Below are 27,486 nucleotides of genomic sequence, written 5' to 3'. Positions count from 1 at the left end.
GTTATACAAGTTAAGCATTTGGTTCAACACGTATATACACAGTATGTATATAGTTCAGCATGTACTGTACGCATAAAGACAATGCAGGTATACAGTTCAGCATGTGTATTAACAAGGCAGGTATGTATAAGCTTGGCGGCTCACTCTCGGAGCTTTTAGAGAGCAATGTTTACTTCCCTGTAGCAACGAACACAACAAATGTTAAAATATTTACACGAACAAGACCTTTTAAACTTCTATTTACAAATAACCTTAAGAGATAATCAAGCATAAACTATACTATATAGACTCAGTAAAATATGTATAAATTATTGAGTTCATTTGAATCATATACAGCTGTTTTAAAGAGACTAAAGAAGAATATATTAATGAATTACATCGATCGTGGTAATTATTTCAACACGAGGTTAAATCATCACCAACCAGACAGGAGTATTCATGTGTGGTGACGAGGGTGTTGCACCACTCTCAGGGTCAATCACCACTCAACTAGGTCCTTCAGCGTCATTCACCACTCATATAGGTCCTGTAAGAGAAGGAAGGTGACAGGGGTTTACTCTACACCGGGTTAAGAAGCTGTTATCGTCTCGTGTAACACCCGGACACGAGTTACCTGGTGCGTTTGACATATTTTGGGGGCATTCTATAGTTTACTAACATCAGTATTGTTATAATGACTGATATCACCGTAATCTTAACATAATTAAATGTAAAGGAGACGGAGACAATTGGGGGTTATTATGGTACAGCTTTAATATTTGTAATGTTGTCTCGAGTAGTGTCCTGGGAAGGGTTGGTTACTCTAGGTTAGGTTAGGTTGTATTTGTATTTGAGAAGCATTTTACTGTGACCCATTTATGTTGGTTAGATTAGGTTCAAATGGGTGTATGACCGATACTTTAATTTCACCATTATGGATTGTTGCCAGGGTTATTCAGCTGCCTAAGGAAGATGTTATTGAAGAAAACCATTGTATCTCTTACCTCATAACTAAAACAGATATGGTGGAGGAATATTACTTTTAGGTATTATTTTACTTTCAGACATAGTGCACCCGAAAGTTACTGAAACATTTAGATCTCCCTATTCTGAGCATTTTGGACCCCCATATATACCAGGCAGAAATGGACAATAGCGATACGATTGAATTTAATTGATTTTACGCTGTTTTCAGTCTTCGTCTCTGTGAGGAGATGTTATCGGCACATCACGCATGGGCAATATTGATTGACGTCATCCAGTCGTGACCAATGATGTATCGATATCATCACGCGATTTTTATAGACCAATCACATTTGAATTTTTTCATAGGAAGCAGCCTGGGTACGGATTTGAATTTCATTGACCAGTCTGACAATAGCCGTGGTGGAGGTCGGGTGTGATTTGTTCTCCTACGAATATTTTAAGTTTATTGCTGAATGTTACCAGAAAGTTATTGTACTTTCGGACATGACGCACCTCACAGTTTTAAACTATTGAAGCATTTAGATTAGGTTAGGTTAGATGACTCGTTTTCATGTTCTCCCCCACCCAAAAACCCCGATTTCTCAGGCTCTCCCCAATTGTTGTTGGGGAAGAGGAAGGGGGGGGGGAACGAGCAATTTCCAACAAAAATGAAGGTTAGATTAGCTTAAAACACACCAAAATACACTGGAAAAACATGTTGGTCAACCCCTCGGGACTCGTGTCCTAAAATTTACCGTTAGTTTTCCCCATAATGACACTACTGCTCTCACCCACACGAGTGATGCCATGTTTTGTGTGACGGTTACAATGTGCAGTGACTTATCGACTCACAAAATTTCCATACAAATTGTTGGAAATTTTTTTTAGTGGACTCTTAGTGATTTTAAGGTTTTTAACACATGCAGTTGATATATCTCATCAGTCTGAGTAACTTTCATTCTATACATTTCTGTTGCAAATGAATAATAATGAACCTAATAGAACCTGACCTTACTAGCCAAAGAAACCTACTTAACCTAAATTCCTTATTTTGTTATCTGGTGCCAATGAAAATAACTTTGTTTATGCGTCATAGTGTAATTTTATTTTTTGTTGTTGGCGCTCAGACCGAGGATGAAATATTGTGTTAGTGATTATTAAACAGAATAACATCATTATCTCTATGAAAATTCCAGATGTATGACGATGCATCTTAAAACTGTAGGCAGCAGCAGCTTGCTTTATGAGAAAGAATGGATAAATATCTCAATAAGAAAAGTGGCATTCCTCTACACAATTTGCTTTATTCTTGAAGTAACAGATAAGTTTTCGTGAACAGATATATTTCATAAGGTGGCTGCTTATTGTGGATCCTTGACCTTAATATGAGATTATTTCTTTTCTGTCAAGTTACTAATGTTGAAGATGTGACTGGAACATTTTAAAGATAAAATCCTTATACACTGAAGTTTAAATTAATTCGTTTTCTTTTACCGTTTTATGTTACAGGAGTTGAGTAAATGAAAACGAGTCTTTCCTCTGTGTGTTTGACTTTGAAATGAGTGAATAGTTTTGTTGTGTATTAATTAAATGTTTTTCTCTTATCTTCAACTTATTAATATGTTTTATTTAATTATTTTTTCCTCTCATTGTACAGGTTTAAGCCACATGCTGAAAGTAGCCGCGACTGTATCTCGTAGATCAGAAAAGGCAGTGAAGCAGTTTATCCATTCAGTGACTCTGACCAGAAGGGCCTTTGAGCCTGTCTGTGGCACTGCTCTACATATATTTACTGGGAGGAATATTTTCGTCCTAAATCGTCAATATTTGTCGTCTGATTCATCATTAACGTCCTGTCATAGAGTGAGGGAGTTGGTGTCAAGTCCTCCATTCCTGAAATATTCTCAAGAGGTTGATATTATGTCGTCGTTCCCATTCTGTGCCGAGTACGACAAGAGAGGCGCAGCTAAATGTAAGAAATGCAAGGATAAATGTGAGAAGGGTGAGTGGAAGAAATAAGTTACTGGTAATACTTTATATCAGGATGTTGTTACCCATCACACAGCGACTTAATCCTTGAGCGCCGTACATACTGTTTGTGCGCTCGCTGCAGGAAGTATCTTTACGGACTCTTGTCTCGGCCGGGTTGTCAAAATCCACCGTCCGTTATGGCATATTGTCTCACACAAAATCGTAAAGATAATTTTTTGAGCTTACATGTACAGTATATATGAGTTATTAAGGTTAAAGTATATACAGAACAGTATATGTCCAGTTAAATCTCCCAGATCTGACAGACATTCGACCCCAAACCATTACATCTGACCCCACACCTCACGCTGTCTGTCTCTTATTTACACCGACTTATATTGGATGTTCTTGATTTAGCGTGACTCATTATTTTGCCTCTAATATGCCCTTATAATGCCCTCTAATATGCCCTAATAATGCCACGCTATTATATCCCTTATAATATTCAGCTCAGATAATACCCCATACACAAGAGGTAAAAGTTGTTATTTATCACTTCTTTTTATTGGCAGGAGCCCTTCGAATTGGCAAAATTGTCCCCAACCCTTTCTCTGAGTCTGCAGGGGAGATGAAACAGTGGCACCATGTGGACTGTATATTTGAGATTTTCAAGCGTGCTCGGGCCACCACCAAGAAGATTGAAGACCCAGTGGAAGACATTGAAGGCTGGGAGAACTTGGAGGACGACGACCAGAAGAAGATCCGAGCGTTAGTTGATGGTACGTCTTTTTTGGCTACATACTGATTATTTCTGTTTTTTCTTACTATAGAGTTAGTAGTCCTGTTGATGTGCTTGGGTTTGGGAAAATACATATTTGATATCAATGAAAGTGGGATTTGCAGTACCTGTACTGTATTGTATTTACACTTCTTACGGAAGACTCATCTAAAAAATTCAGAATATACAAAAATGTGGCAGATTCTTACTATCACTTAATTGTACACAATCATTGCTACCACTATAAAAACTCCCTATTGTTTGTGATGGTGTCCAGAGTACCAGGAGAGTTGTAATTAAAATCATAATCCCCTCATCTCAGATCTTCTTGAAAATGCCAACACCCCGAAGAAGACAACATCAAAGAAGACAACTCCAAAGAAACAGACGCCACAGAAGAAGACGGCACAGAAGACTGGGAAGCTCGGCCCATCAACACCATCAGGTAGGTAAGGCGATTGGTTGGTTCTCTCTGTAAAAATGGTCATTATTTTTATTCGAGAACCCTAAATGATCACTATATTTTAGGACGTGCAATAAACAGGAACCTAAAAACCAGTAGGAATAAAGTCTGGTCATTGTGAAGAACATTGATGTTCTCCACAATGATATGATCAGACTTTACTGTAATTAGAAAAACCGTCATCTTGCAGGTGGCGAGTCGTCATCGGCCCCACCACCACCGAGGACAGACCCCGGCATGGATAGAACTCATAAGGACAATGCCTTCAGGGAGTTCAGGCGGATTTGTGCAAATATTGCAGAAGAGTCGAGCTATTTGGGCAAAACCGAGATATTGTCAAACTTCTTGAAGAATGGCACAAGTAAAAGTGAGTCTGATTTTGTTTGCAGAGGTTAACTACTGAGTTAATATAAAACACATAGTAGATTGTTAGAGAGGCAGATATTTATTCAGTAAAATTGTCATACAAACTTACATTAATTCAGCATGTATATAGACAATGTAGATTCAGTGTTTAGTCAGCCTTATCATTAGGAAGCTTATTGTTTCCATTTCATGCTTAGAACCGTACCACCTGCCTGGGGAACTTACAAAGTTGTTGCTGTTTTGGTCAGAGGATTCACCACTTGTTGCAGTACTTAAATAATGTATTGTACTGTGTATGGTAGTCAAACAGTGTATAGGCCAGATAATAATAAATGTGCAGTCTTAAACAAAAGAATCAGCAGTGAGGGACTGTAAGCTGTCTGTCTCATAATTAAACAAAAAATTAATTTATGGCGTGGAAAGAAAATATCAGAATCTTACTCACCACATCTATGCAACTTGACAAGTCTCCACCTACCTTCCTATGCCCCTCCCTGCCTGTCTGCTATAATATTATTGTATTATCAGAGAACACAGTTGATGTTTACAAATGTTTAACTCTATAATTTTGGTTTCCTCTGGTAGCTGGGTTCCAGGGTGACCTCAGACTGTGGGTGAAGCTGCTCCTGCCAGGGGTGGTGAAGAGGGTCTACAACCTTCAGTCCAAACAACTTATTAAACTTTTCTCACAGGTAAATTGCTGTCCTTCTCTCAGGTATTGTTGTGCTATAAGTTAATAATTGGAATGTCATGAAAGAGTATTAATCTGGGTACCGTATTAGGTCTCTTGTAGTCTCTCTCTCATCAGGTTCCTGTCTCGGGTGTCATTTCTTACAGCCTCTCCCTATGTTAGTCTTGGCCTACCCTTGGCTCTCCTCCCCCTCCACATTTAGGCTCATGAACCTCATTCTTCTCATCTCTTCTCTCCACATGATGAGACCCTCTCAACCAGCTCCTACATGAGTCTTTACTAATACTCTCAATAACCAGTCTCCCTTTTAGCTCTCAGTGGGGTCTCTTGTGTTTCAGTGTCACATCCACGTCACCATTTTCATTTCAGATCACTCAAGTGTTCTTATGTCATCCTCTTAACTGCCCGTGTTTCACTGCCTTTCTTTTTGATTGATTATGACACAGGGAATAGGAAAATATATCTTACAGCTATGACCCCATACTTAGAGTGACTTGATTGTAGCTCACATACAGCACTTCATAATTTCTGTGAGACAAGTTGCATATTGAAGTAGGAAGGGGCAAAAGAGGCAACATAGATATTTTTTATGATACATTATATGATACAGCTCAGTATCTGTTCAAGATAAGATCCCCCACCAATAAATGAGAATGTTTTAGGAAGACTAATAAAGATGTTATTTTTAATCCTTTTAGATATTTAACACTAACTTGGAGGAAATGATGGAGGATCTGGAACAAGGTGATGTAGCGGAAACGGTCAGTACATTCTTTGAGCGCTCCGCCATGCTGCCTCCAGCAAAGAAGAGCATTCTGTCCATACAAGAAGTCGATGAAATGTTGCAGGACTTGACCGGGAAGACACGAGAGGAGGAACAGTCGCTGCACCTCAAGAAGATCACTCAAAAGTTAGTCGATGTTTTCTCTCGTTTCTGGTCTTGTTAAGTTTAAAATCTCTATGGCTACAGTAATTAATTATTGAAACACTCCATACTATCACTGTGACGTCCAGCCCCCACACTTCTTGTATATTCTTTACCTTGTTCTTCCCTCTCCCTCCTCACCCTTTTTACCAACCTTTTACTTTTTATCCTCCCATTAATAGCAATACCACATTATCAGATCCCAGTCAGGTCTCTCTCACATTTCCACTTCTCTGTCTAATTCTTCAATGTATTACAGATGTACGAGCAATGACTTGAAGATGGTGGTGCGCCTGATCAAAGGAGATCTTCGTATTAACGCAGGAGCCAAACACATGTAAGCTTCTTCATTGTGTGGTTGAAACTCTGTACTCTAAGGTGGAGTGGTTGTCCTTTTGGTTGTTTAGTTGTTTTTTTTTCTCTATCTTGGTGAAGGTCGAGTTTGTAGTGTGTCTCACAATCACGGTCAAAAGTCTTGTCACCTCCAAAAGTTCCATGAACCCAGAGATTCAAACTTGTGAATCCGAAGCAGTAGACAGTGATGCATTATTCTATCCACAGAGGCTTCGGATTCATGTTGGTCCTGATGAGTGATTCTGACAAAGTGATCCTGACACAGATTCTCACCAGCACATCTGACTAGTGAATCTAACCAGTTTTCTAACCAGTATTATCAATAATTCATCCATCTACAGTTTTCTTATTTTATGGTAAACTAATTTATATCTTTCCAGTTTGGAGGCCATACATCCTGATGCCTATGAAGCCTTCCAGACGACACGTAACATAGATAATGTGATTGACCAGATCCTGGAGGCTGGCAGCTCTGGGGTCAATTTGAAGATGAAGGCTCAGGTCATGACTCCCGTCCTCCCTATGTTGGTGAGTCTCCTGGTGCTCAGTGTTAGTATTTCACCACTGAGGGTTTAATTGGATCACCTGAAAATTAGCACACCTGGCTTATTACACCTGATGATTAAACACTAATGCAGTCTTAAAATAACTTAACCTAATCTAACCTATAATAAAATAACCTAACCTAACCTTCAAGATAGTGTTAAGGTGTTTAATCATCAGGTAAAATTAGCCGGGGTGCTAATCTTCAGGTGATCCATTTTATTTACCTAAGTTTTACAGTAACAATACATTTAATTGAGTATTGTATTATATTGAGTTTGATAATTTATCTGTATTTCTTCCCCCAACAGGCTGAAGCGTGTAAATCAGTTGACTATGCGTTTAAGAAGTGTCCGAGCGGCGCCATGTTTGCCGAGATAAAGTACGATGGAGAGAGAGTCCAAGTACACAAGAAGGGCAACAAGTTCATGTATTTTTCTCGCTCCCTGAAGCCCGTCATGCCTCATAAGGTAATGTGTCGTGTGGGATCATTGTGGTTGATTTTGAGGGGAGGAACGGGGGGCATTATTAGTTGCTGGTCAAGGGATAATATATGTACAAGTAGTAATTGGTGTTAGTGTCCTTAACATTATATACCTGATCCATTATTTTACACAAGAGTGAATGTAAGCTTAAGAGATATTCCCTGAGTCATTTATTTGGTCTTAGAGCAGTGAGTGTAAACATATGAGAGATACTGTAGACTTAAAGCCATGTATTTAGACTTAATATAAACTAATTAGTACTTGTGTTATAGGTGTCTCACTTCAAGAACTTCATACCTGAGGCTTTTCCTGAGAGTAAGGATCTTATTCTTGACGCTGAGGTGTTGATGATTAACACCAAGACAGGAATTCCTTTGCCCTTTGGAACTCTGGGGGTTCACAAGGTATTGTGTGTGTCATTGATTCTGGTTCAGTGAATTTTTTTTTTTATCACCTGAAGGTTAAATACACTAATGATACCTGGGGGGGGGTAGGTTAGGTTAGCAATGAGGTGGTTAATCTAAAGGTGAAATAATTTAGGTGTATAATCTTCAGATTGACATATATGTAATTTTGAGATACTGTGATTTTATGGGTCTGTTGAGATGAGATTTTGGTCAGAGATATTAAGATTTTTTATTCTTTAGGAACACCAAAGTTGATGTAATATAACACATACCATGAGCTAATATACAACTTATCTCATGTGAATAATCTTTAAAATGGGTAAAATTATTAATTATTGTTGTGCTTATTCTGTTTACTGTGTTGTTTGTTTTCAGAAAGCAGAATTCCAAGATGCTAATGTGTGTCTGTTTGTGTTTGACTGTATCCACTACAATGGGGAAGATCTCATGAACAAGTGAGTTGATGTTAGAGTGAACAAGTTGGTTGATGTTGGTGTTATAATGTATTGAACAGTGAGAGTCTTTTGCTTGTGTTCTAGTGTAGTGCTGTACTATAATGTAGATTACTTTTGTTATTCCTCCTATATCCACTGGTTGTTGTTGACATATTGATGTTGTAGTTTGTAATTTAGAATCACCATTGTAAATAAATATATATACAGCTTGTTGATTATATTCTGATAATTTCATAGAATATTTAGGTAATGAAAATACAGCAGTTGTATTGTTTAACTTCCTGTAATTCAGAGTTCTGTATCTTATATTTTTATTTCCCGGTAATTAGGCATCATAATATATTCATTAACCTGGTAAAGCAATACTACAAAATGCAAGACTTTTTGGGTGTCCAGACTCGGGATTTAAGCAAAAGTTTGTTTCACTTAGAAGTTTCTGATACAACAGTTAAAAGTGTTGAGTCATGCCACCAAAAGTATTTCCTCATCACCACTAAAATGTCAAAGAATCAAACTCTCACACTTCATGTTTACGCCAAGATTATGATCTATGATATACACACAGTCATAAAGGTGTAAGACAATATGACACAACGGACGGAGGATTCTGACAACCCTACTGAGACAACAGGAGTAGCAGTGTTTGTTTTGAAATTGATCGAACTGTTCCATAAAAGATATTATTTGACTGTGTGTACACCAAGAACATCCAGAACGTTAAGATATTTACTGTACAAAACGGAATTCAACAAGAACAGCAACATTTCTTACACGATGTTTGTAGAAAAAACACTGAATAACGGGTTAAGAACGACCTTGATATTGTTCTTCTTAATTACTTATGGTTTTAGACACATTGTTCTATTGTTCTTCAGGGCATTATCAGAACGTCGTAAAGTCCTCGAAGAGAACATGACCCCCATCCAGAATCGTATTTTGTTCTCTGAAATGAAGTTGATACGAAAGAAGGAGGACCTGCGAGACATGATCAACCGTGCTCTGAGGGAGGGCCTTGAGGGGCTCGTGCTGAAGGATATTAATGTGAGTTGTGGACGGTCGTTTGTGATGGCACTTGTTGATGATCTTCACTGTTAGTTGTAAGGGTTGTCTGATCACCTAAAGATGACGACAGCCATCATCGTCAGAAGTTAGCTTGTAGCGACGGCAGCCATCGTCAGTTAAATTTAACTGTGGGACAGTGGCCATCATCAGTTAAATATAACTGTAGGGACAGTGGCCATCATCAGTTAAATTTTACTGTAGGGGAGGTGGCCATCATCAGTTAAATTTTACTGTAGGGGAGGTGGCCATCATCAGTGGACATGTTTTCTTTGCATTCCATTTTAGCGGATATAGGAACACAATAGTGAATCCTTAGTCTCCATTTAATTTTCTTCATCTTATTAATATGAGTCATTACCTTCTACAGGGTATCTATGAGCCTGGAAAACGTCACTGGTTGAAGATCAAGAAAGACTACCTGAATGACGGAGCGATGGCCGACTCCGCTGACCTGGTGGTGCTCGGGGCCTGGTATGGAACTGGCAAGAAAGGTCAGTTTAATGTTTGAAGTGTTAATAGATTAAATACGCAATATACAGGCACAGTTATCCTTTATAAAGCTAACTACAGCTAGAGAGGGAGTTTGAGTGTATCCAGTTGGTAATTTGTAACATTGGGGTATGCTAAGGTAATCTTTTTTTCATCTTCTACAGGAGGAATGATGTCAGTCTTCTTGATGGGATGTTTCGACCCCAGAATCAACAAGTGGTGCACAGTCACTAAGGTAATGTGAGAGAGCTATCTTGTTGTTGTCTGTGAAAGAAACATGTATATAACATTTTCTTTTCGGTGTTTTGTCTAGCAGGTTCACACAAGCTTTGATAACACTCGCTGCTGTCATTTTCATATCCTGTTGTGATTTACTGAAGAAACATCTACTTAACATTTTCAATTTGGTATTTTCTCTGACAGGTTCACACGGGCTTTGACGACACTGCCCTGGAACGACTACAGAACGACTTAAACATGGTCAAGATCAGTCAAGATGCTTCTCGTGTTCCCTCGTGGCTCAAGTGTAACAAGCCCATGACCCCGGACTTTGTTGCTGCCGACCCAAAAGTAAGATCCAGTTAATGTGTGTCTGGTTAATTTTGTTCAATGTTTGCTTCTGTATCCTTAAAGTTTACTGCTTAAGAATTATTGGTGATATTAATTTGATATTTCATTGTCCATGTGAAAGTTTTCTGTAACTATATGGTTTTGTTCGCCTCCAGAAATCACCAGTTTGGGAAGTGACCGGAGCAGAGTTCACTCGCCACCAGATCCACACGGCAGATGGCATCTCAATCAGGTTCCCTCGGGTCACCAAAGAACGTGGAGACAAGACTTGGGAAGAGGCCACAGATCTTAAAGAACTCCAGGTAAGAATAGTTTTTGTAAAATAATTGGATAATAAGGAGGAGCATTAGATTATTTTGATTTTTTTTAGAAGAATGGATCTTAAGAAAGTGATCATCATTTGTTTTGTGTGTTTATTTATGTTTCTGTTTGTATACACTACCACCTTTCTCTGTGCACTCCTGTTCTGTCAGCCCATGTTATAGTCCCATACAGTATACAGAACTATACTCACCAACACTCATCACTCAGTTTCATTCATCTCCTTCATTTATTATCTCCATATGATCATAGTATCTTAAAATTTTTCCACTTTATAATCAACACCTAATTTTACTGCCTAGTCATTAGTGTCACTGTGATTATAAATGTGCCTTTACAGTTTAACCTGCTTTAAACACTACAGTTCTTGATTTGATGTTAATAAAATTTACAAACTTTCCAGGTACTTTACAAGAATTCCAGGGAGAATTTAGACTACGAGGCATTGACAGCACAGACTACTAGTAAGACCGACGACGATGATGATGATGATGATGATGACAGTAGCAAGAAGAGTGGAGGAAGTGGGTCTTCTACACCTGTGAGGCAGCCCCCCACCAGTAGAGGCTCCCCTACACCAGCAAGACAGCCCCCTATTAGTGAGTCCCCAAGTGCCACAGCCTCCTCCAGCAAAATAAGTGAAGAGAAGAGTAAGGTCAAGGTATGCTATATTAATTTATTTTATCTGAGGTTTATATACCACCCAACTATTATGGGTACCTAGCTTTACAGTTGGGGACGTTAAGGCAGTTCAGTGCAGTGCAGTTCTGGCCACACTTCCTCCTTGTCTACCAAAAAAAAGCAACTGTGCATTACTTGTTGCATCTGCTCATTAATAATAATAATACAGTAATAGTAATGTAAACTAATTAATTTGTTGTACATTTAACTGGTCCAGAGAACTGGGAGAGAACTTTTTAAACATGAGAAAGTAAAGAAAGAAGAGAAGATGGAGGAGGAAAACAAGACAGACAGTAGAAAGAGAATAATGAAACCAGAGGAAAAAAAACATGAAGAAGAAGAGGAGCCAGTGAGGAAAAAGGTAAAAATAATGTTTCAAGTTACATAATGTTTTGTATCAGTATATCAGTAAAATCATCTGCTTGTTATAATGCTTTGAGCTATTATACATTTTGCACATGTAACCTTTTATAAACTGAGATTTCTACTTTGTCACTGTCCATACCTGTGTCATCTATACCTGTACAGGAATACCCTGGTTGTCACTTTAAAGATAAAAGCTGTTAGTTGCCCACAAAATTGCTGACCTATTTCTTATGTTTTCTCTACCAGAAGTGTAAGTACGGTGCTGAGTGCCATAATGACAACGTAGCCCACCGATACCTGTATGACCACCCAGCGCCGCCTTCCTCTAAACCTCCGACAATAAACGTGAGTACAGTTTTGTTCTCGGGTATTTCATTCACCTGTGTGTGGAGGGTTTCAAAAAAATATATACACCCTGCCATGGAAATCTTTATGGCAGGATGTATACATTTCTCTGAGATGCTCCTGTACTTAAGCAAACTTTCGGGCTAATGCCAAGTACAGTATTGCAGAGTGAAGCTTCTCTCTAGAGTAATGGATCCTGACACACATTTCTGTTTACAAGTTCCTCCAGTGTCTTGTTGAAATAAAATAATAATATTCACCCCCCAAAAAGTTAAAATTCCCCTACCACTATTCTTCTGTCTATTATAACATGTACGGGTGAAGAGTCATTTGCGTATTTTTAATCTCTTATTCTGGTTTTCTTTACCATTTCAGCCTCTACCGGATATATTCACTGGTGTTCAGGTGACCTTACCAGATTCCTTGGACGAGGTGGACGTACTGAGGAGATACATCATAGCGTATCCTTTTATACTTGTACGTAGTGAAGCATCTCTATAACACATTTCTCTCATGGGGGTTTCACATCCAACAGACCCTAGATACATTCCTCTCTATATAGTTTGTTAAATAGAGGTTTCACTGTATAAACAAGTTACAGTACTTGTTTTAACTGATTTTAGGCACCAGGTATGTTGATTAAAAATTACCTGTACCTGTAGATTATATTTACATACACATAAGTGGCAGAAAAACACATTAAGATTGGTATAGGGAAGCTGAGGATCATATTAAACTACTGTACTACCTTCACAATAACCAGTCACAGGACAGCTTTTGTAGTAAAATAAGTCCTAGAGCTTTTATAATGTTATTGAGTGAAATAAACATTGTGTATGAGTGTGTGTGTGTGTGTGTGTTTTTTTTTTGGGGGGGGGCTTATTTGTGTGTATTGTGGTGTCCTCCTTGTTTGTTTTGTGTTTGTTGTGCTTTGTCTGTGTATTATATGTATGTGTGTTTATTATGTGCAGTGTGTGTGTGTGTGCCATTATCATTGAAGTATATCCTGGTAGATCCACCATATTTTAGACATGATACATCCTGCATATTGTAATTGGTAAACACGCTCTAGAAATACAATATGAAGTAGAGCGTCAGGGGAGATAATCAGTAGAGGAGGGCGAGTTTGTTTGTGGCAATAAAGTGATATAGAGGATAATTTCAGAACATGTTGGAGGTAATGGAACGGAGAAAACAAAATGGCATCAAAGGAAAGTGAACACTCGAACAATGTTGATTATGGCAGAAAACATTGGAATATTTATCAGAAGATTAGACCACCTTGATTATTTCACCTGATGATTAAAACACCCTAACCTTAACCTACCCTAACTTTACCTTATCTAACCTAATTTTACCTAACCTTTCATAACCTTATCTAACCTAACCCTCTCAACTAGCATTAGGGTGTTCAAGCATGCAAAGTAAACTAAGGGTGTTTGATCTGCAGGTGATCCATGTAGTCATAGGAGGGAGGGAGGGGAGAGAGGACACAAAGCAAATGGTTGGCAGGTTTGATGCTGGTGGATGAAGAGAGAGAGAGGGGAGGGTGAAGAGAGAGAGGGGAGGATGAAGAGAGAGAGGGGTGCTGACACTCTCCCTGTTATTGTTGTTCAGGGGGAGAGAGAAAGTTAGGTTGGGATAAATAATATAGTTTCAATAGAAAACATCGGGTGACCGGACACAGAAGGGAAGTTAATAATGAGAAAGAAATAACTTATGATGATGAATTGACTAAACTATTGAAAGACAGACACTCAAACTATAAGAAATACTACACCCTTTATTTCTTTATCTCACGTAAATTCAGGTCTTTTTACAAGTCTACAAAAGTGTCTTTTTTAATGAGACCCAAAGTTAACAATGTGAGTAATTGGGAGTATGATGAAGTAGCTGGGGGTATTGTGGGTGTAGAATAAGTGACCCGCATGGAAAGTAGACCCCATTTAAATATTCTAGTTGCGCTTTAATTATTCCAAGTGTCATCATTAACTATTCAGCTATGATACAGGAAACCTAACTTCTGTTGCGTACGTAAAAACAAAAACATTGCATTCTAACATAAAATATGCATGTATAAGTATTTTTTCATTTTTATTTATATTCTCCATCGTGTGTTTCCCATGTTACACACAAGGTCCCTTTGTCATATGTAAACAAATGCTAAACGTAAACAAACCGTCAGCAGATCTATGACGTCACAGACAACCACCACTATACCTATGTAAACAAACCGTCAGCTGATCTATGACGTCACAGACAACCACCACTATACCTATGTAAACAAACCGTCAGCTGATCTATGACGTCACAGACAACCACCACTATACCTATGTAAACAAACCGTCAGATGATCTATGACGTCACAGACAACCACCACTATACCTATGTAAATAAACCGTCAGCTGATCTATGACGTCACAGACAACCACCACTATACCTCGTTAATAAGACAATTTGTTTCTATCTGTTTTCAATTTCACGCAGGAAATTAGGTTTGATGTTTTTTCATTTTTCCTGGGGCGTCGGGAAGCTGCTGTTTTGTGGTGGTGAAGACTTAACATAGATCTGTGAATAATATCAACAATAATAATACCACCGCCACTGTCAATAATAATAATGGTGACTGTAGTGAACTAGACTCGCCTCACACACACACTACCTCCCCTAACCGGACCTTATTTTACCCAATTTAACCTACAGTAATATATCCTATCCCCTTCGTGGACACTGATAGTAGTAGTAATAATAATTCGTCATAGCGGTAGTAGTAGTTTTATCGATGGTAATTGTTGTTTTACCCCTATTAATAGTAGTAAACTATTAAGTCAACAAAGCTCACACATACATATCAAAATAATTGTCAGTGGAGGTGTAATTGGCGGGTGATGGACGAATTGTTGAACTGTTTGAGGCGGGTGGCGGCTCATACAGACTCCCTTTACTCTTTGTTTGTGGTAATAATCAACTCGGGTTATGAAGTTACCAACTCTGATTGACTTTCGGGTTTTCGTTATAAATCCCCTCCTCTTTTTTTATTATAAATGCGACACTGACGAAGCATTTAGTGTAGTTTGTGGTTTAAATCGCTGTTGCGTGTTTTATTTCCTGGCTCATAGATTATAAATTTTTGTATGGGTTGTCATCATGGCGGAAAACGTTGATGTAGATATTTACGTTTTGTGTTTATTTTGTTACTGTTGTCCATCGGGAGGTGATATTGGCATGGTTAGTATGTGTAGCGGGAGTGAGGGTCAGGTGTTGGTGTAGTTGCGTGCCTGTGTATATGTTATGTACCTGTAATGCCAACAACTTCATGTGGTAGAGTCTCCCTTCCGTCACATAACATTACTCTGGTATTGTTTGCCTTTAACGCTGTTTTGTTTTTCTCCGTTCCCTTCCATTACCTCCAACGTGTTCTGAAATATCCTCTATATAATTTTATTGCCATTAACATTGAGAGAACTAAACTCCCATCCTGGTGAACGAGCGAGGGAATAAATGGCCTTGACGGGGTGACGTTAAATGTCTCGTTATTGCCCACCAAACGACTATCGTGTCTGCCAGACGTAGGAAACTTATAAACACAATTACAATATTGAACAACACTGTGCGATGGTGGTGTTTGGTGGAATGGTTGCTATAGTACTCTTCTTCTTTTGTTTTTTTGTTTTTAGTTTGTACGGATAATCACGATGCAGTTGACGGCGAGGCTGTGATTGTGTATGAGTGAACACGTGTGTGTACGAACTTTCTGCTTCAGCTGTTGATAATGGCATTAAGGTAGAAGGAGTGACGGTTCTGTTGGGTCGTTGAGGAGCTTGTGGTGTACCGTAGTGGATACAGTCTGAGGATAATGTTGACGCGCGGAGTCGGGATGAATAGATTAATTAGTGGTTGTGTTAGAGCAAGAACAGCAGGTGTTTATGTGAGGTCACGGCCAGCGTCAGTGTTGGAGAGGCGGTGGTGTAGTGGTGGTGAGAACAGGAGGACCCTCACCACGCCCGGCCCCACAGGTACCTACGACCACTTGTACTGGCGGTCTATTAATGACCGGGAGGCCTTCTGGGACGAGGTGGGGCAGTGTGTGGAGTGGCACACGCCCTACACCCAGGTGCTGGACAACTCGGAGGAGCCCTTCACCAGGTGGTACGTGGGCGGGGAGCTCAACATCTGCCACAACGCCGTCGACCGACACGTAAGTGCCGGGCGAGGTGACCAGACGGCCATCATCCACGACTCCCCCGTCACCGCCTCCGTCACCAGGATGACGTACTCCCAGCTGCTGGAACAGGTGACTCGCCTGGCGGGAGGTTTAGCGAGCCTGGGTGTGGGCTACGGTGACCGTGTCATGATCTACATGCCCATGGTGCCAGAGGCCGTGGTGGCCATGCTGGCCACAGTGCGGCTGGGCGCCATACACTCCCTAGTGTTCGGGGGGTTTGCGGCGCGGGAGTTGGCCACCCGCATCGACCACCTGCATCCCAGCGTGGTGGTGAGCGCCTCGTGTGGCGTGGAGCCGTCACGCCTGGTGCACTACAAGCCCATGCTGGATGAGGCCATCGAGTTATCCACACACAAGCCTCGCCACTGTGTCCTGCTGCAGCGGGAGGGGCTGCCAGAGGCGCCGCTCACCCCTGGCTGGGACGTGGCCTGGCACGACCTGGTGGCCACATCACCCCCAGCTGACGCTCGGCCCGTCCCCTCCCACCATCCCTGCTACGTCCTTTACACCTCCGGCACCACTGGCCAGCCCAAGGGCATCGTGCGGCCCACTGGCGGCCACGCAGCAGTACTGCCCTGGACCATGAAAGTCATCTATGGCATGAACCCTGGCGACGTGTGGTGGGCAGCCTCGGACTTGGGGTGGATCGTGGGCCACTCCTACATCTGTTACGCCCCCTTGTTGAACGGCAACACCACCGTCATATACGAGGGCAAACCGGTGGGCACTCCTGATGCAGGCCAGTTCTTCCGTGTGGTGCAGGAGCATGGCGTGAAGGGCATGTTCACGGCCCCCACAGCGCTGCGGGCCATCATTCGGCATGACCCCGAGGCCAGCGAGGGTCGTCAGTACAACATATCCTCCCTCAAGTACCTGTTTGTGGCCGGTGAGCCGCTGGACCACGAGACGCGGGAGTGGGCCCTCGACACCTTCCAGGTGCCGGTGTTAGACAACTGGTGGCAGACAGAGACGGGCTACGCCATCACCGCCCACGCTGCCGGCATGGGCATGTCACTACACCCCCCTCGAGGCGCCACGGGTAAACCCTTCGTCGGGTTCGATCTGTCTGTTATAACGGATGATGGCAGCGAGGCCACGCCGGGAGAACTGGGGAGGATAGTGTGCCGCCTGCCGCTGCCGCCGGGCTGTATGAGTACACTCCACAACGCTCCCGAACGGTTCGTTGAGACGTACTTCACGCAGTACCCGGGTTATTACGACACAATGGACGCAGGTGTGCGTGACACGCAGGGTTACGTGGGGGTCAGATCACGTGATGATGACGTCATTAACGTGGCGGGACATCGCTTGAGCACCTTGGCCCTGGAGGAGGCCATGCTGGAGCATCCACAAGTGGTGGACGTTGCTGTAGTGGGTGTCCCCGACGCCATGAAGGGGGAAGTTCCTCTCGGGTTGTTTGTAGTGAAGGAAGGATGTCAGTCAACGGAGCAACAAATATCCGAGGAGCTGGTGGAGGTGGTGCGGCGACTGGTGGGCCCCGTGGCGGCCTTTCGTCTGAGCACCAGAGTCAAGGGCCTCCCCAGGACCCGCTCCGGCAAGACCGCCAGGAAGAGCATCGCAGAGTTGGCCCAGGACAAGGCCATCAAGATCCCTCCCACCATCGAGGATCCTTCTGTTTATGACGATATACTGATGGCTCTCAGACGACGCGGCTTCGCTCTCAACGCTCCTGACCCCATAAAGCCCTGACCTGCCCACGCTCCTGACCCCATAAATCCCTGACTTGCCCACAGAGCCGACGTTCTAGGCGTATGAATAACCCACCCAACTGATTACTAAATTCATCTGGCATAACCTCAAACTAACCTTAACCCAACCCAACCAAATCCAATCCAGCCATGATAACATACACATAAGGCAGGAATGAAGAAAGTTGACCAGCCTTCAGCACAACACCACGCGCTCTTGTCACCAGATACCAACCACGAGGAACGCCGTAGTTATTATTGACTTAAAGTGAAAGTTAAATTGGACGTGTACAGAATTTTGTGTTTTTAATTTAGGTTTTGTTAATGGTTGATGTGTAATGAAGATCAATTAGATAATGAAATGTGATGGTTTTAGGTGTGTAGTTAGGTTAGGTTTTGTTGCCTGAACCTTCATTAGTGGTTAAGTGTGTAGTGAGGATCGTGATAGAGCATCTAGAGGTTTGAGAGATGGTGGTAATTGCCGCATCAAGAATACCACCACACCAGTCCACCACCACGTCACCACACGACTATTACCATCTCATCACCACACTACCTCACTACACTACTATCACCATTACCTCACCACACTACCACCACGTCCTCGCCACACTATCATCACTACCTCACCACACTATCACCACTACCTCACCACACTACCACCACCTCCCCACCACACTTATCACCACTACCTCGCCACACTACCACCACCTCCCCACCACACTATCACCACCCCAAGATGCTTCAAGGTAATGAAAATCTACACCCAGAAAAAGTTGATCGGTGAAAGTTGTACGGCAGTGGTGTTGAGGACACATTCAGGTCAAGTAAGGTAACGAAGAGCTTATTAAAGAGTTGTGGGGTGGGCCGGTGTAGTACAGACGTGACCACTGAGTGTGGGGGTGGTGGTTGTAATGGAGGTCATGCACTGCACTTCAAAACACAACTTGCCCTAGAAAGATAAATCGTATTTTTGTCTTATGTTCATGTGACAGCCAACACAACTGCTCTTATCAGTTACTGTGACCGAGGGCGATAAGAGCTGTAGACCTGGTGGTGGTGAGAGCGTTTACCAATACACACACAGTATATTATTAACGTTAACGATACTGTGATATAAACAATATGTGAGACTACTGAAAGAGCTTACTTGGTATTAGGGAAGAGATATTTATTTAATACTAATTATACTTAATATTATATATATATTATGAAGTCTGTTTACATTTTGATAATTATTAAAGTCAATAGTTTGTTAATAAAGTTGTGTATATTGTCCTTCAGTCACTCAGTGGGTGAAATTCAGAAACTACACCACACTTACTGAGGTGTCATGTTCACTGCTGTACTGTACACTAACACAACTCGGGAGGAATGTATGTACAGTACACTCCAGTTAAAACGTGATTGATGGGTTGAAACGTCCTCAAAGGGTTAAACCATCGTCCTCAAAGGGTTAAACCATCGTCCTCAAAGGGTTAAACCATCGTCCTCAAAGGGTTAAACCATCGTCCTCAAGCGAAAGTCTGTTATGTCGAGCGTCTGTTATGTGTAGCCAACAGAGAGAGACTCAAGTCTTCCTTGTGTGACAGATTAGCCTCGTGTGCTACCTTAACATCATAAGAGAACGTTAATATGCTGTTCCTTGTTCCCTGTCTATCTCTCCCTTGTCATCTGAGCTGCCAGAGACGATGATGCAATGTGTTATATAAACATGTGATAACCAACTCTCCCAAACAGCTTATTTTACCTCATGAAATAAGCTAGAAAAAATTCTTGGGGTGGGGTGAGGTTAAGGTGAAATAAACTAAGGGGTTAAACAGCATGCGAATCTTGGTTATATTCCACAAAACATTATCTCTTAAGCTATCTTATTTGCCTCCATAGCAACCACCAAAAGTCGAACATGATTGGTTTTGGTTTTTTTGGTTGCTAAGGGAGTCGTGACGTCTTAAGTAAACCGGCCATATTTTTTTCGATGCTTAGAGTCATATTTTTATGGGGTGGGATTGTAATGGTGTATTGTATTTTATATTAATAATTATTGTGAGGGTTAGGTGTAGTGTAGCAGAGGGTATGTCTTATCGTATACAGTACACAGCCACCATAATAGTCCACAATGATATAATTCACACTAGTGGTTGAACCAGACGGGGGACAATAGCTGCACTACTGCTACCACTTATCTCCCTCCCTCACTCACTCTCTCAACCTTCCTCGAGTCCTCTCCCTTCCTTCCCTCACCTCCTCTCACACCCACCATTAGCTCACACTCTCTCCCACCCTCCCACACCTCTCCCTCCTACTTGGTGACCACAGAGGCTGGCTGGACACACTGACCAGGAAGGACGGAAGTGTGGGGAGAGTAGAGAGCGTTAATAGCACCTTTTATACTAGTGTTAAGATCTCTCTCTCTCCCTCCTAGGTCTGTCTGTTTGTTTGTTTGTTTATATGTATGTATGTATGTACCTCTATCTATCTATCTAGGTCTATCCTTGTGTGTCTATGTATGTATGTATGGAGGTTTCAAAAGCACTTGAGTGGGAGGGTAAACTTAACTCATCACCCACTCAACCCCTCAAGGCTGACCTGACCTTGGAGGAGAGAGGTGGGGGGAGGGGGAGGTGGGGTAGGGGGAGGAGAGAGAGGGAAAGTGATGGGGGGGGTGAGAGAGGTTGAGGAAGGAAGATGAGAGAAAGAGAGAGGCATGGAGGAAGGGAATGAGAAAGATATGTGGAGGAGAGAGAGATGGCTTGACCTCATTACAGTCACTCAGGACACGTTAACACACTTACCACCACAACTTGATAACACACCCACCACTGGCCTACCATAGTACTTATTACCACCATCACTACCACAACTACTACCATCACCCATACTCACACCCTCTTTACCTTTCCACCACTATTACCCTCACCACCATTACCCTCACCACCACTATCCTCACTTCATCACCATTCTCACTGCCTCAGAAGAACCTGTTAGTTCTCCTCAAATCTGTGTTGTTACCCTGAAAAAAATCCGTTTATAATAGAAATCGTTAAAATCTCCACAAAAATCTGTTCTCCCCCCAAAATTGGTGCTTTCACCTTATTAAAATCAAATTTAAAATAGAAATCCTGAAATTACTGTACCCTAAAATCTGTATTATCCCCAAAAATCTGTGGAAATCCCCTCAAGTTAGGTTAGCTGGAAGGTGGTTAATCTTATGATAAAATGAGCTTGGGAGAGGGGACCAATCTTCAGGTAATCCCATATATTAATTTGTCATCATCCCACTCAGTAAAGCATCAATCAATCAGTTCCTTAATCAGTCGGTCAGGTATGGGAGTCAACCAGTTATTACAATCCTTCTATTGTTAATGTTTCCCTTGAAGTGATGATGACAAGGATAACGTCAAGAAAGGTGATTAGCAATGACCTATTCTTGGGAAGGCCGGGCCGGACTATTTATGTCCTTGTGTAAAGCCTCTCCCCCACCCTGAGGTGTTAAGATTTTACTTATGTTAACTTTGTGTTGGATTTATAGAGAGTTTGAGATGATTAACTTCTGTGCCCATACGTTTTAAGTCACCTTTATATACATTTTCTTAGAAATATAGACTATCTTTACAATATAAACACGTTAGTTTTCACTTTTCCCCCCAAAAAAATCGTTTGGCGTCAGAATACTGTTTGCCTCACATTAATACTTTACGTTTTGGAACTTGTGATCATACCATGGATTTTGTTCATACTGTATTTCATACCAAGGTACTACAGGGGTACTATACATGCTGATTAAGGATCTGGGTTCACAATTTAACATTTTTAGTAATTATTGCTAATTAATGACCTTTGAAATAATTAAAAGATATTTAGAATATTTAAAAATTTAATTATGCTGTGCCGTCCCTTCACTACAGGGATGCCACTTTTAACATTTTATTTGGCTAATACCAGACGATTTATGAAGCTCAGGGGGATACCATACACAAGAGGTTAAAAAGAAAAGACACAGTTTCAACACCTTGGTCAGTTTTAGGGCCCGTCAATGAGAGAAGATTGGTTTGACTTACATATAAACTCAAAGACGGACATTTTTTTACATCTAATAATGTACCATAGAATCTACTTGAAACTGTTTGTGAATTGTGGTGGTTGTTCCTTGACCTACATTTACAGATATGGAGGAGAAGTGTTGCCTAAATTTAGGTCACATGAAGCTACTCATCTCATTATTGACCAGGTGAGTTGGCCTCCTTAGTTAACTTGTCCTCCACTGGGTGAGGTTTTAGTTTCTGTTGTAGAAGGGATGTTATGATTGCATTTTACAACCTCTTACTTTACACACATTATAAATCGGTGTTTCATCCCCCTCCCCCTCTAGGGTGTGTCATCCACGCTGCCACAGTGTACTACAGAGACGAGGAGGGTGACGACTACCTGGCTCTGGGACAGTATCAAGCTACAGAGCCGCCAGCCCACCAGACTGTATTGTATATAAGTGATCCTACTTGTATATTGGCTTTTGAGTTCACCCACCTCTGTAACACTGGTGGCCACTGTAGTGTACTGAGGGCCCTTACACACTGTACTACTATGGTGGCCCTACACACTGTAATACTGGTGGCCCTACACACTGTAATACTGGTGGCCCTACACACTGTAATACTGGTGGCCCTACACAGTCAACATGCTCAGACTGTCACTACACTACCTCACATACAATCACAGCTGCCCACACAGGTGTCTTTGCACTGCTCTCCATGTTACCTGCTGTAGTGAATGACATTGCTGCACACCAGCCAGATATTTTATAACTATGCATCAAGTTTTGTGGACCATTACTGTATGATTACAAAGATGAAGAATTATAGGTATGTATTCATTTATGTACTGTATTATGTAGCAGCATACAGTACTGTATATACTGTACTCGAGGCAAAATTTATTAGTTCTGTTATAAGAAAAGCTTGATAGATTTTTTATTATTATTTTGTAATTTTTTAAAGGCAAGGTTGAGTTATTATCCATAAGGCCAGTTTGTGTCTCTGTGTACCTGATGTTAAAACTACTTATTGTAATTTACTTAATGGCAGCTAGATTAAGTCATAATACTCCTGCATGCTATAAGGCTTTGATGATACACTGAATGTTGCTCTCAGTTACTTCTCCTTATAGTTACCTGATGCAGTATTGCTCAAAATGAACATTGAGATATCTTTGTACTATGGTAATGCAGCTCTAGCGTTAATACTGGGATCAAATGTCCTTTCATAAGGCTGTTTATATGATGTATGTTTAAGTGCATTAATTGTCACAAAACCTTATAGGTGAGACTGCTATCAGGTGTGTGTGTGTAAGCCCTGAACTGAACGATGTATGCATGGTTACAGTCATATGCAATGATGCCGCAAAAATTTATGAGGATGTGTAGTGATTATGCTGTTGGTGTGTGTGTCTGTCTACCCATTCCTAGACATAGCCTTGTCTTGTCCACTCTTGGGTATTTTAGTGAAGCTTCCTACACAGGACCTTCATAGATACAGGAACAGTACAGTACAGTAGATCATTGTACTCAGTAATGGATAATGTTTATTCAGTACAATAGTCATACAAGTTTAGCAGTGGTTCAGTATGTGTATAGACAACACAAGTATATACAGTACTGTACTGTACGGTACGGTACATAGGTTTTGTGGGTATACAACTAATGTACCTAGACAGTGCAGGTATACAAACAATGTAACAAAACAGTGAAGGTATACAATGTACAGTACTTAGACAGTGCAGGTATACAATGTACAGTACTTAGACAGTGCAGGTATACAATGTACAGTACCCAGACAGTGCAGGTATACAAACAATGTTAATCCTTTAAGCAGTAGTATTGCACTTGTGTACTTTATTCTGGTAATTTGACCAAGACTGACCAACAAAGCAATCAGAGGTTTGTTTCCAGTAGGGTCACAGGTCATGGGGATGTTATTCCACTGATGGCTCTTGATTTTATTTATGATCTTCCTATTTTCTAGTTAAAGACAGACCAGAGTACATCATATTGTGTATTAGATTGTGCCTATGACCTTAAGTTTTAGATGTGTGTGTTTGTGAACCAGATATGACATTGTGTGTGTGAAGAATGTGACAATAAGGCTTTAGAGAATGCATACATGTGTGCCTTGGAATAAACTGTACAGTATTTATATATTGCATCTAGCAGGTAGTTCAGTATGTTTATAGTAGTGTATTGTGCAGAATGTGGCTGAGACAATAACTAACTGGTGAATTATTCCGTATAAAAATTGTTTTTCTTGTTGGCTCTTGTCGTGGCTGATGACATGATCGTTTTTAAAAAAAAAATAATATAATTGATTGGGTTTATGAGAGGTTAGAGCTCGTACTTATTAAAGAAAGTACAGTACAGTGGTCCCTCGATTAACGAACACAATTGGTTCCACAGAGTCTGTTGTTATCCGAAAATTTTGTTAACTGAATCTATTATGTCAATTAGATATTGGGTAATTGGTTCCAACTCACAGAAAAAGTATACATACAAAGTACTGTATACCGGTAATAGAATTAACAAAACATTAAATATAAACTAAATACAGTACTGTACAGTACTGTATACTGTATAATAATTAATAAAAAACAATAGAATACTATATTTTAACTTACGGGTACTTTGAGGTGTGTATGTCGTATTCCCGGCAGCTGATTGTAGAGGCAGTCGATGATGACATGCCATATTCTTTACAGAGTGCATTGGTTCTAATGCCTTCTTCATGTTTCATAATAATTTCTGCACTGTATATTATCAATATGTTAACTAAATTTCAGAATGACCAATAATTTTAATATAAAAAATGCAGAAATATTCAAGAGCACAACTTTCTTGATATTTACTCCACTGGAAACAAATGTAAACATAGAACCGATTACTGTATTGGCTGATGCGCACAACAAAGCGTGTTTCTCGTAAGGCTGTTGTTAATCGAAGTTTTGTTCGTTAATGGAACTGAAAATCCTTTTGGGAGCTAATTCGTTAACCAAAATTTCATTAATTGAACCGTTAGTTTATCGAGGGACCACCTTACTTACTGATTGATTATAATTTTGTAAGTGAATAATGAAGCTTGAATGTTTGTCAATAAAAAATAAACAAAGACCAAATTATGATTTATTAACTACTTATGAATATTTGTTAATATTCTATAGTATATCTTTGCTGTGCAGGTACAGTACTGTACTTCATTATTCAGGATTCTTTGAAGTGAATCTCCATCATTCTTCCTCACCCTGACCACAACAACACCAGTCACTGTTCTCACTGACTGTGTGTGTGAGAGCTCCTCTGGGTTCTGTCCTGTCATGTTGAAATGTTAAATAAATAAATTAGTTCATAAAATATTTGAATAAGTTAAATTAGCCTGGTGTGTACTGCAATTTTACCCGAATGAGATCAATCTTTGCCAATAAGGGCAGAATATAACAAGTATGTGTACAGTACAATATTAAAAGGTAGAAACATAAGTTGTAAGAGGTTAACTTAACTGCTTGGCTGCGAGGACTCCATATAATCATCTAGTATTAGGCCAAATAAAATACTAAAGGTGACGTCCTGTAGTGAAGGAGTTAAGTAGTGTGAGAATGGAAGTGAGATTTGTGATTATGTTAAGCCATTCATAGTTGACCTTCTTGAAGATTAACCCCTTAGTGATGCCACTGTTAATATTTTACAGGTGTATTTGGTTAACTGCAGACGATTTTATTCAACTCAGAGGGGAGCCCGTACACAAGGGGTTATTACAATATAAGTTTAGTGAGGATCAATCTAGGACCCAACAAACACCTATTAACTAATGTGAAGATTATCAAGACCTGGCCGGCACACGTTGAGTCGCCGTGCAGCTGTTGTCGGTCAGCACTGTCTCCTCTACACCACACTAAAGGCAAACAAAATCATTTTTTGATAATTTTTACTTAATTGTAGTTTCTTTCCATAGAAGGAACACATTACTGTAAATTTAATCAAAGGTGGTACAGTATTTGAGTATCATATCTATGTAACAGTTCAAGACCAGTGTAGAAAGTGATATGAAAGGGCTATTGTATGTCTCTGTATACAGTGACTCCACAAAATTAATACTGTACTGTAATGGCTTGTTTTCTTTGGTATTTTTAAAATCCTCAGTAAAGATTTTCCTTGACATGGTGGTGAAGCATCAACATGTCAAGAAGTATCTATACTGTACATTACTGAAGATTTGAACAAAATCAAAATTGTCAAGATTATGTCAGGAAGAGCAAGAGCTTAGCTTTGGTGTTCTTTTGGCCATAAAACACTTCTCTTGGAATTGGAAATTAATGCATTTTGTATATTTAGTATATCAAGGATGACAAAATTTTAACATCTTGTGTGCTGAAATGTAAGGTACAGTAATGCCTTCTGTCTGTAAAGTGAAACTAACCGGTTTAAATGGTGAACTTAGAATATATTACTGAGGTAATGTATATAAAGTTAATTTTAAATTTGTGGACAGTGTAATTTTCTTCAAGATCTCAGTATAGGTACACTACTCCTGAACATACTGATTAAGGATCTGTTGTCCAAAATTTAATATCTGGATAATTACATATTCAATTGACTCCAGGAAAGTTTAATTACTTTTGCAATGCCCATAAATTTTAAACTGCCCTTATGTAAATTTTCTCTGTAATATAGACCATCATTATGCTCTATACATGTTAGTTTTCAGTTTCCAAAGAAAATGTGTTTTATCGTGAAAATGACGACTGGACTATTACCGTACCCATTGTTTCAGCATCCGAGGTCAAAATGTGGATTTGGTTCAAAATTCATACAAAGGAACTGTACTGTACTCTCTTACATGCTGGTCCTGTAGGATCTGGGTTCACAATTTAAAAATTTGAGTTCTGTTGTGTTAATAAACCCGTCACTGTACCAGACCCTCATGCCCACCCTCTGGTCATAAAAAATTATATTTTCTAAACCACTCCAGATAGGTCCCAAATCATCCACAAAGCAAGGGAAAAATAGTGACATAATTCTTAAGGCAATTAAAAGGTCTATGACGTATCGCCAAGACTGGCTGCCACGTGGTGAGCTTGCTGGCCGTCTGACCTCCACACCCTCACTTCCCACCTCCATATTTCTCTTTTTTTATCTTATTCAATTATTCATATACTGTATATTTTTATGTGATGGGTGTATGAAAAAAAAACTTTCTTCACATGAACTTTAATTTATTGACATAAACATGTGGTAATGTTGAAACTGCTGTGTGAGAGGCAGGAATACCTGTGCTGTGCTGGCTTGCTTGTTT

At 40.4% G+C, this 27,486-nt stretch overlaps 4 protein-coding genes across 7 annotated transcripts in view; 3 read left to right on the top strand and 1 right to left on the bottom strand.

Moving 5' to 3' along the window:
- The first annotated feature begins 404 nt into the window (after positions 1-404).
- LOC121864922 (DNA ligase 3-like) lies at positions 405-22,793 on the top strand. 3 transcript variants are annotated; one of them, XM_042364120.1, is made up of 23 exons: positions 405-523; positions 2,603-2,947; positions 3,489-3,695; positions 4,017-4,139; positions 4,348-4,524; positions 5,109-5,215; positions 5,913-6,124; positions 6,399-6,476; positions 6,874-7,021; positions 7,348-7,506; positions 7,794-7,925; positions 8,304-8,383; positions 9,259-9,424; positions 9,813-9,936; positions 10,099-10,169; positions 10,358-10,504; positions 10,660-10,806; positions 11,229-11,486; positions 11,724-11,867; positions 12,119-12,217; positions 12,593-12,678; positions 22,319-22,382; positions 22,524-22,793. In XM_042364120.1, exons 1-23 carry the CDS (start codon positions 439-441, stop codon positions 22,638-22,640), a joined length of 3,276 nt encoding a protein of 1,091 aa, XP_042220054.1. In that variant the 5' UTR covers positions 405-438; the 3' UTR covers positions 22,641-22,793. The 3 variants fall into 3 exon arrangements, with proteins under 3 accessions (XP_042220054.1, XP_042220055.1, XP_042220056.1); XM_042364121.1 differs by having other exon boundaries at positions 420-616; XM_042364122.1 differs by lacking the exon at positions 405-523 and having other exon boundaries at positions 2,822-2,917.
- Positions 15,911-18,728, top strand: LOC121864923 (acyl-CoA synthetase short-chain family member 3, mitochondrial-like). The gene has a single exon (XM_042364123.1). The coding sequence runs from the start codon at positions 16,074-16,076 to the stop codon at positions 18,150-18,152; it is 2,079 nt and encodes a 692-aa protein (XP_042220057.1). The 5' UTR covers positions 15,911-16,073; the 3' UTR covers positions 18,153-18,728.
- The window catches only part of LOC121864925 (ras-related protein M-Ras-like), a 22,421-nt gene continuing 17,578 nt past the window's right edge, over positions 22,644-27,486 (top strand). The window contains exon 1 of one of the 2 annotated variants that reach the window (XM_042364125.1): positions 22,644-22,823. In XM_042364125.1, coding sequence (XP_042220059.1) covers positions 22,736-22,823 — 88 coding nt within the window. In that variant the 5' untranslated portion in view covers positions 22,644-22,735. The remainder of the gene's footprint in view (positions 22,824-27,486) is intronic. The other variant, XM_042364126.1, reaches the window with a different exon arrangement.
- Positions 25,303-27,486, bottom strand: part of LOC121864927 (peroxisomal membrane protein 2-like) — an 8,009-nt gene continuing 5,825 nt past the window's right edge. Inside the window, exon 7 of the mRNA XM_042364130.1 lies at positions 25,303-25,505. The gene's annotated coding sequence lies outside the window, so the exon portion shown is untranslated. The remainder of the gene's footprint in view (positions 25,506-27,486) is intronic.

The sequence above is a fragment of the Homarus americanus genome, unplaced genomic scaffold, assembly GCF_018991925.1.
Source record: "Homarus americanus isolate GMGI-L3 unplaced genomic scaffold, GMGI_Hamer_2.0 scaffold2539, whole genome shotgun sequence".
Taxonomy (NCBI): Eukaryota; Metazoa; Arthropoda; class Malacostraca; order Decapoda; family Nephropidae; genus Homarus; species Homarus americanus.
Note: the sequence above shows the minus strand (reverse complement) of the source record. Positions and strands in the feature narration are given on the sequence as shown.

What these genes read in the sequence shown, in the direction of transcription:
- LOC121864923 (XM_042364123.1), top strand. Translation starts at nt 16,074, where the DNA reads ATGTTGACGCGCGGAGTCGGGATGAATAGATTAATTAGTGGTTGTGTT.
- LOC121864922 (XM_042364120.1), top strand. Translation starts at nt 439, where the DNA reads ATGTGTGGTGACGAGGGTGTTGCACCACTCTCAGGGTCAATCACCACT. An exon ending in GATCCGAGCGTTAGTTGATG is followed by an intron (nt 3,696 to 4,016) that starts GTACGTCTTTTT and finishes CCCTCATCTCAG; the next exon opens with ATCTTCTTGAAAATGCCAAC. An exon ending in TCGTGCTGAAGGATATTAAT is followed by an intron (nt 9,425 to 9,812) that starts GTGAGTTGTGGA and finishes TACCTTCTACAG; the next exon opens with GGTATCTATGAGCCTGGAAA.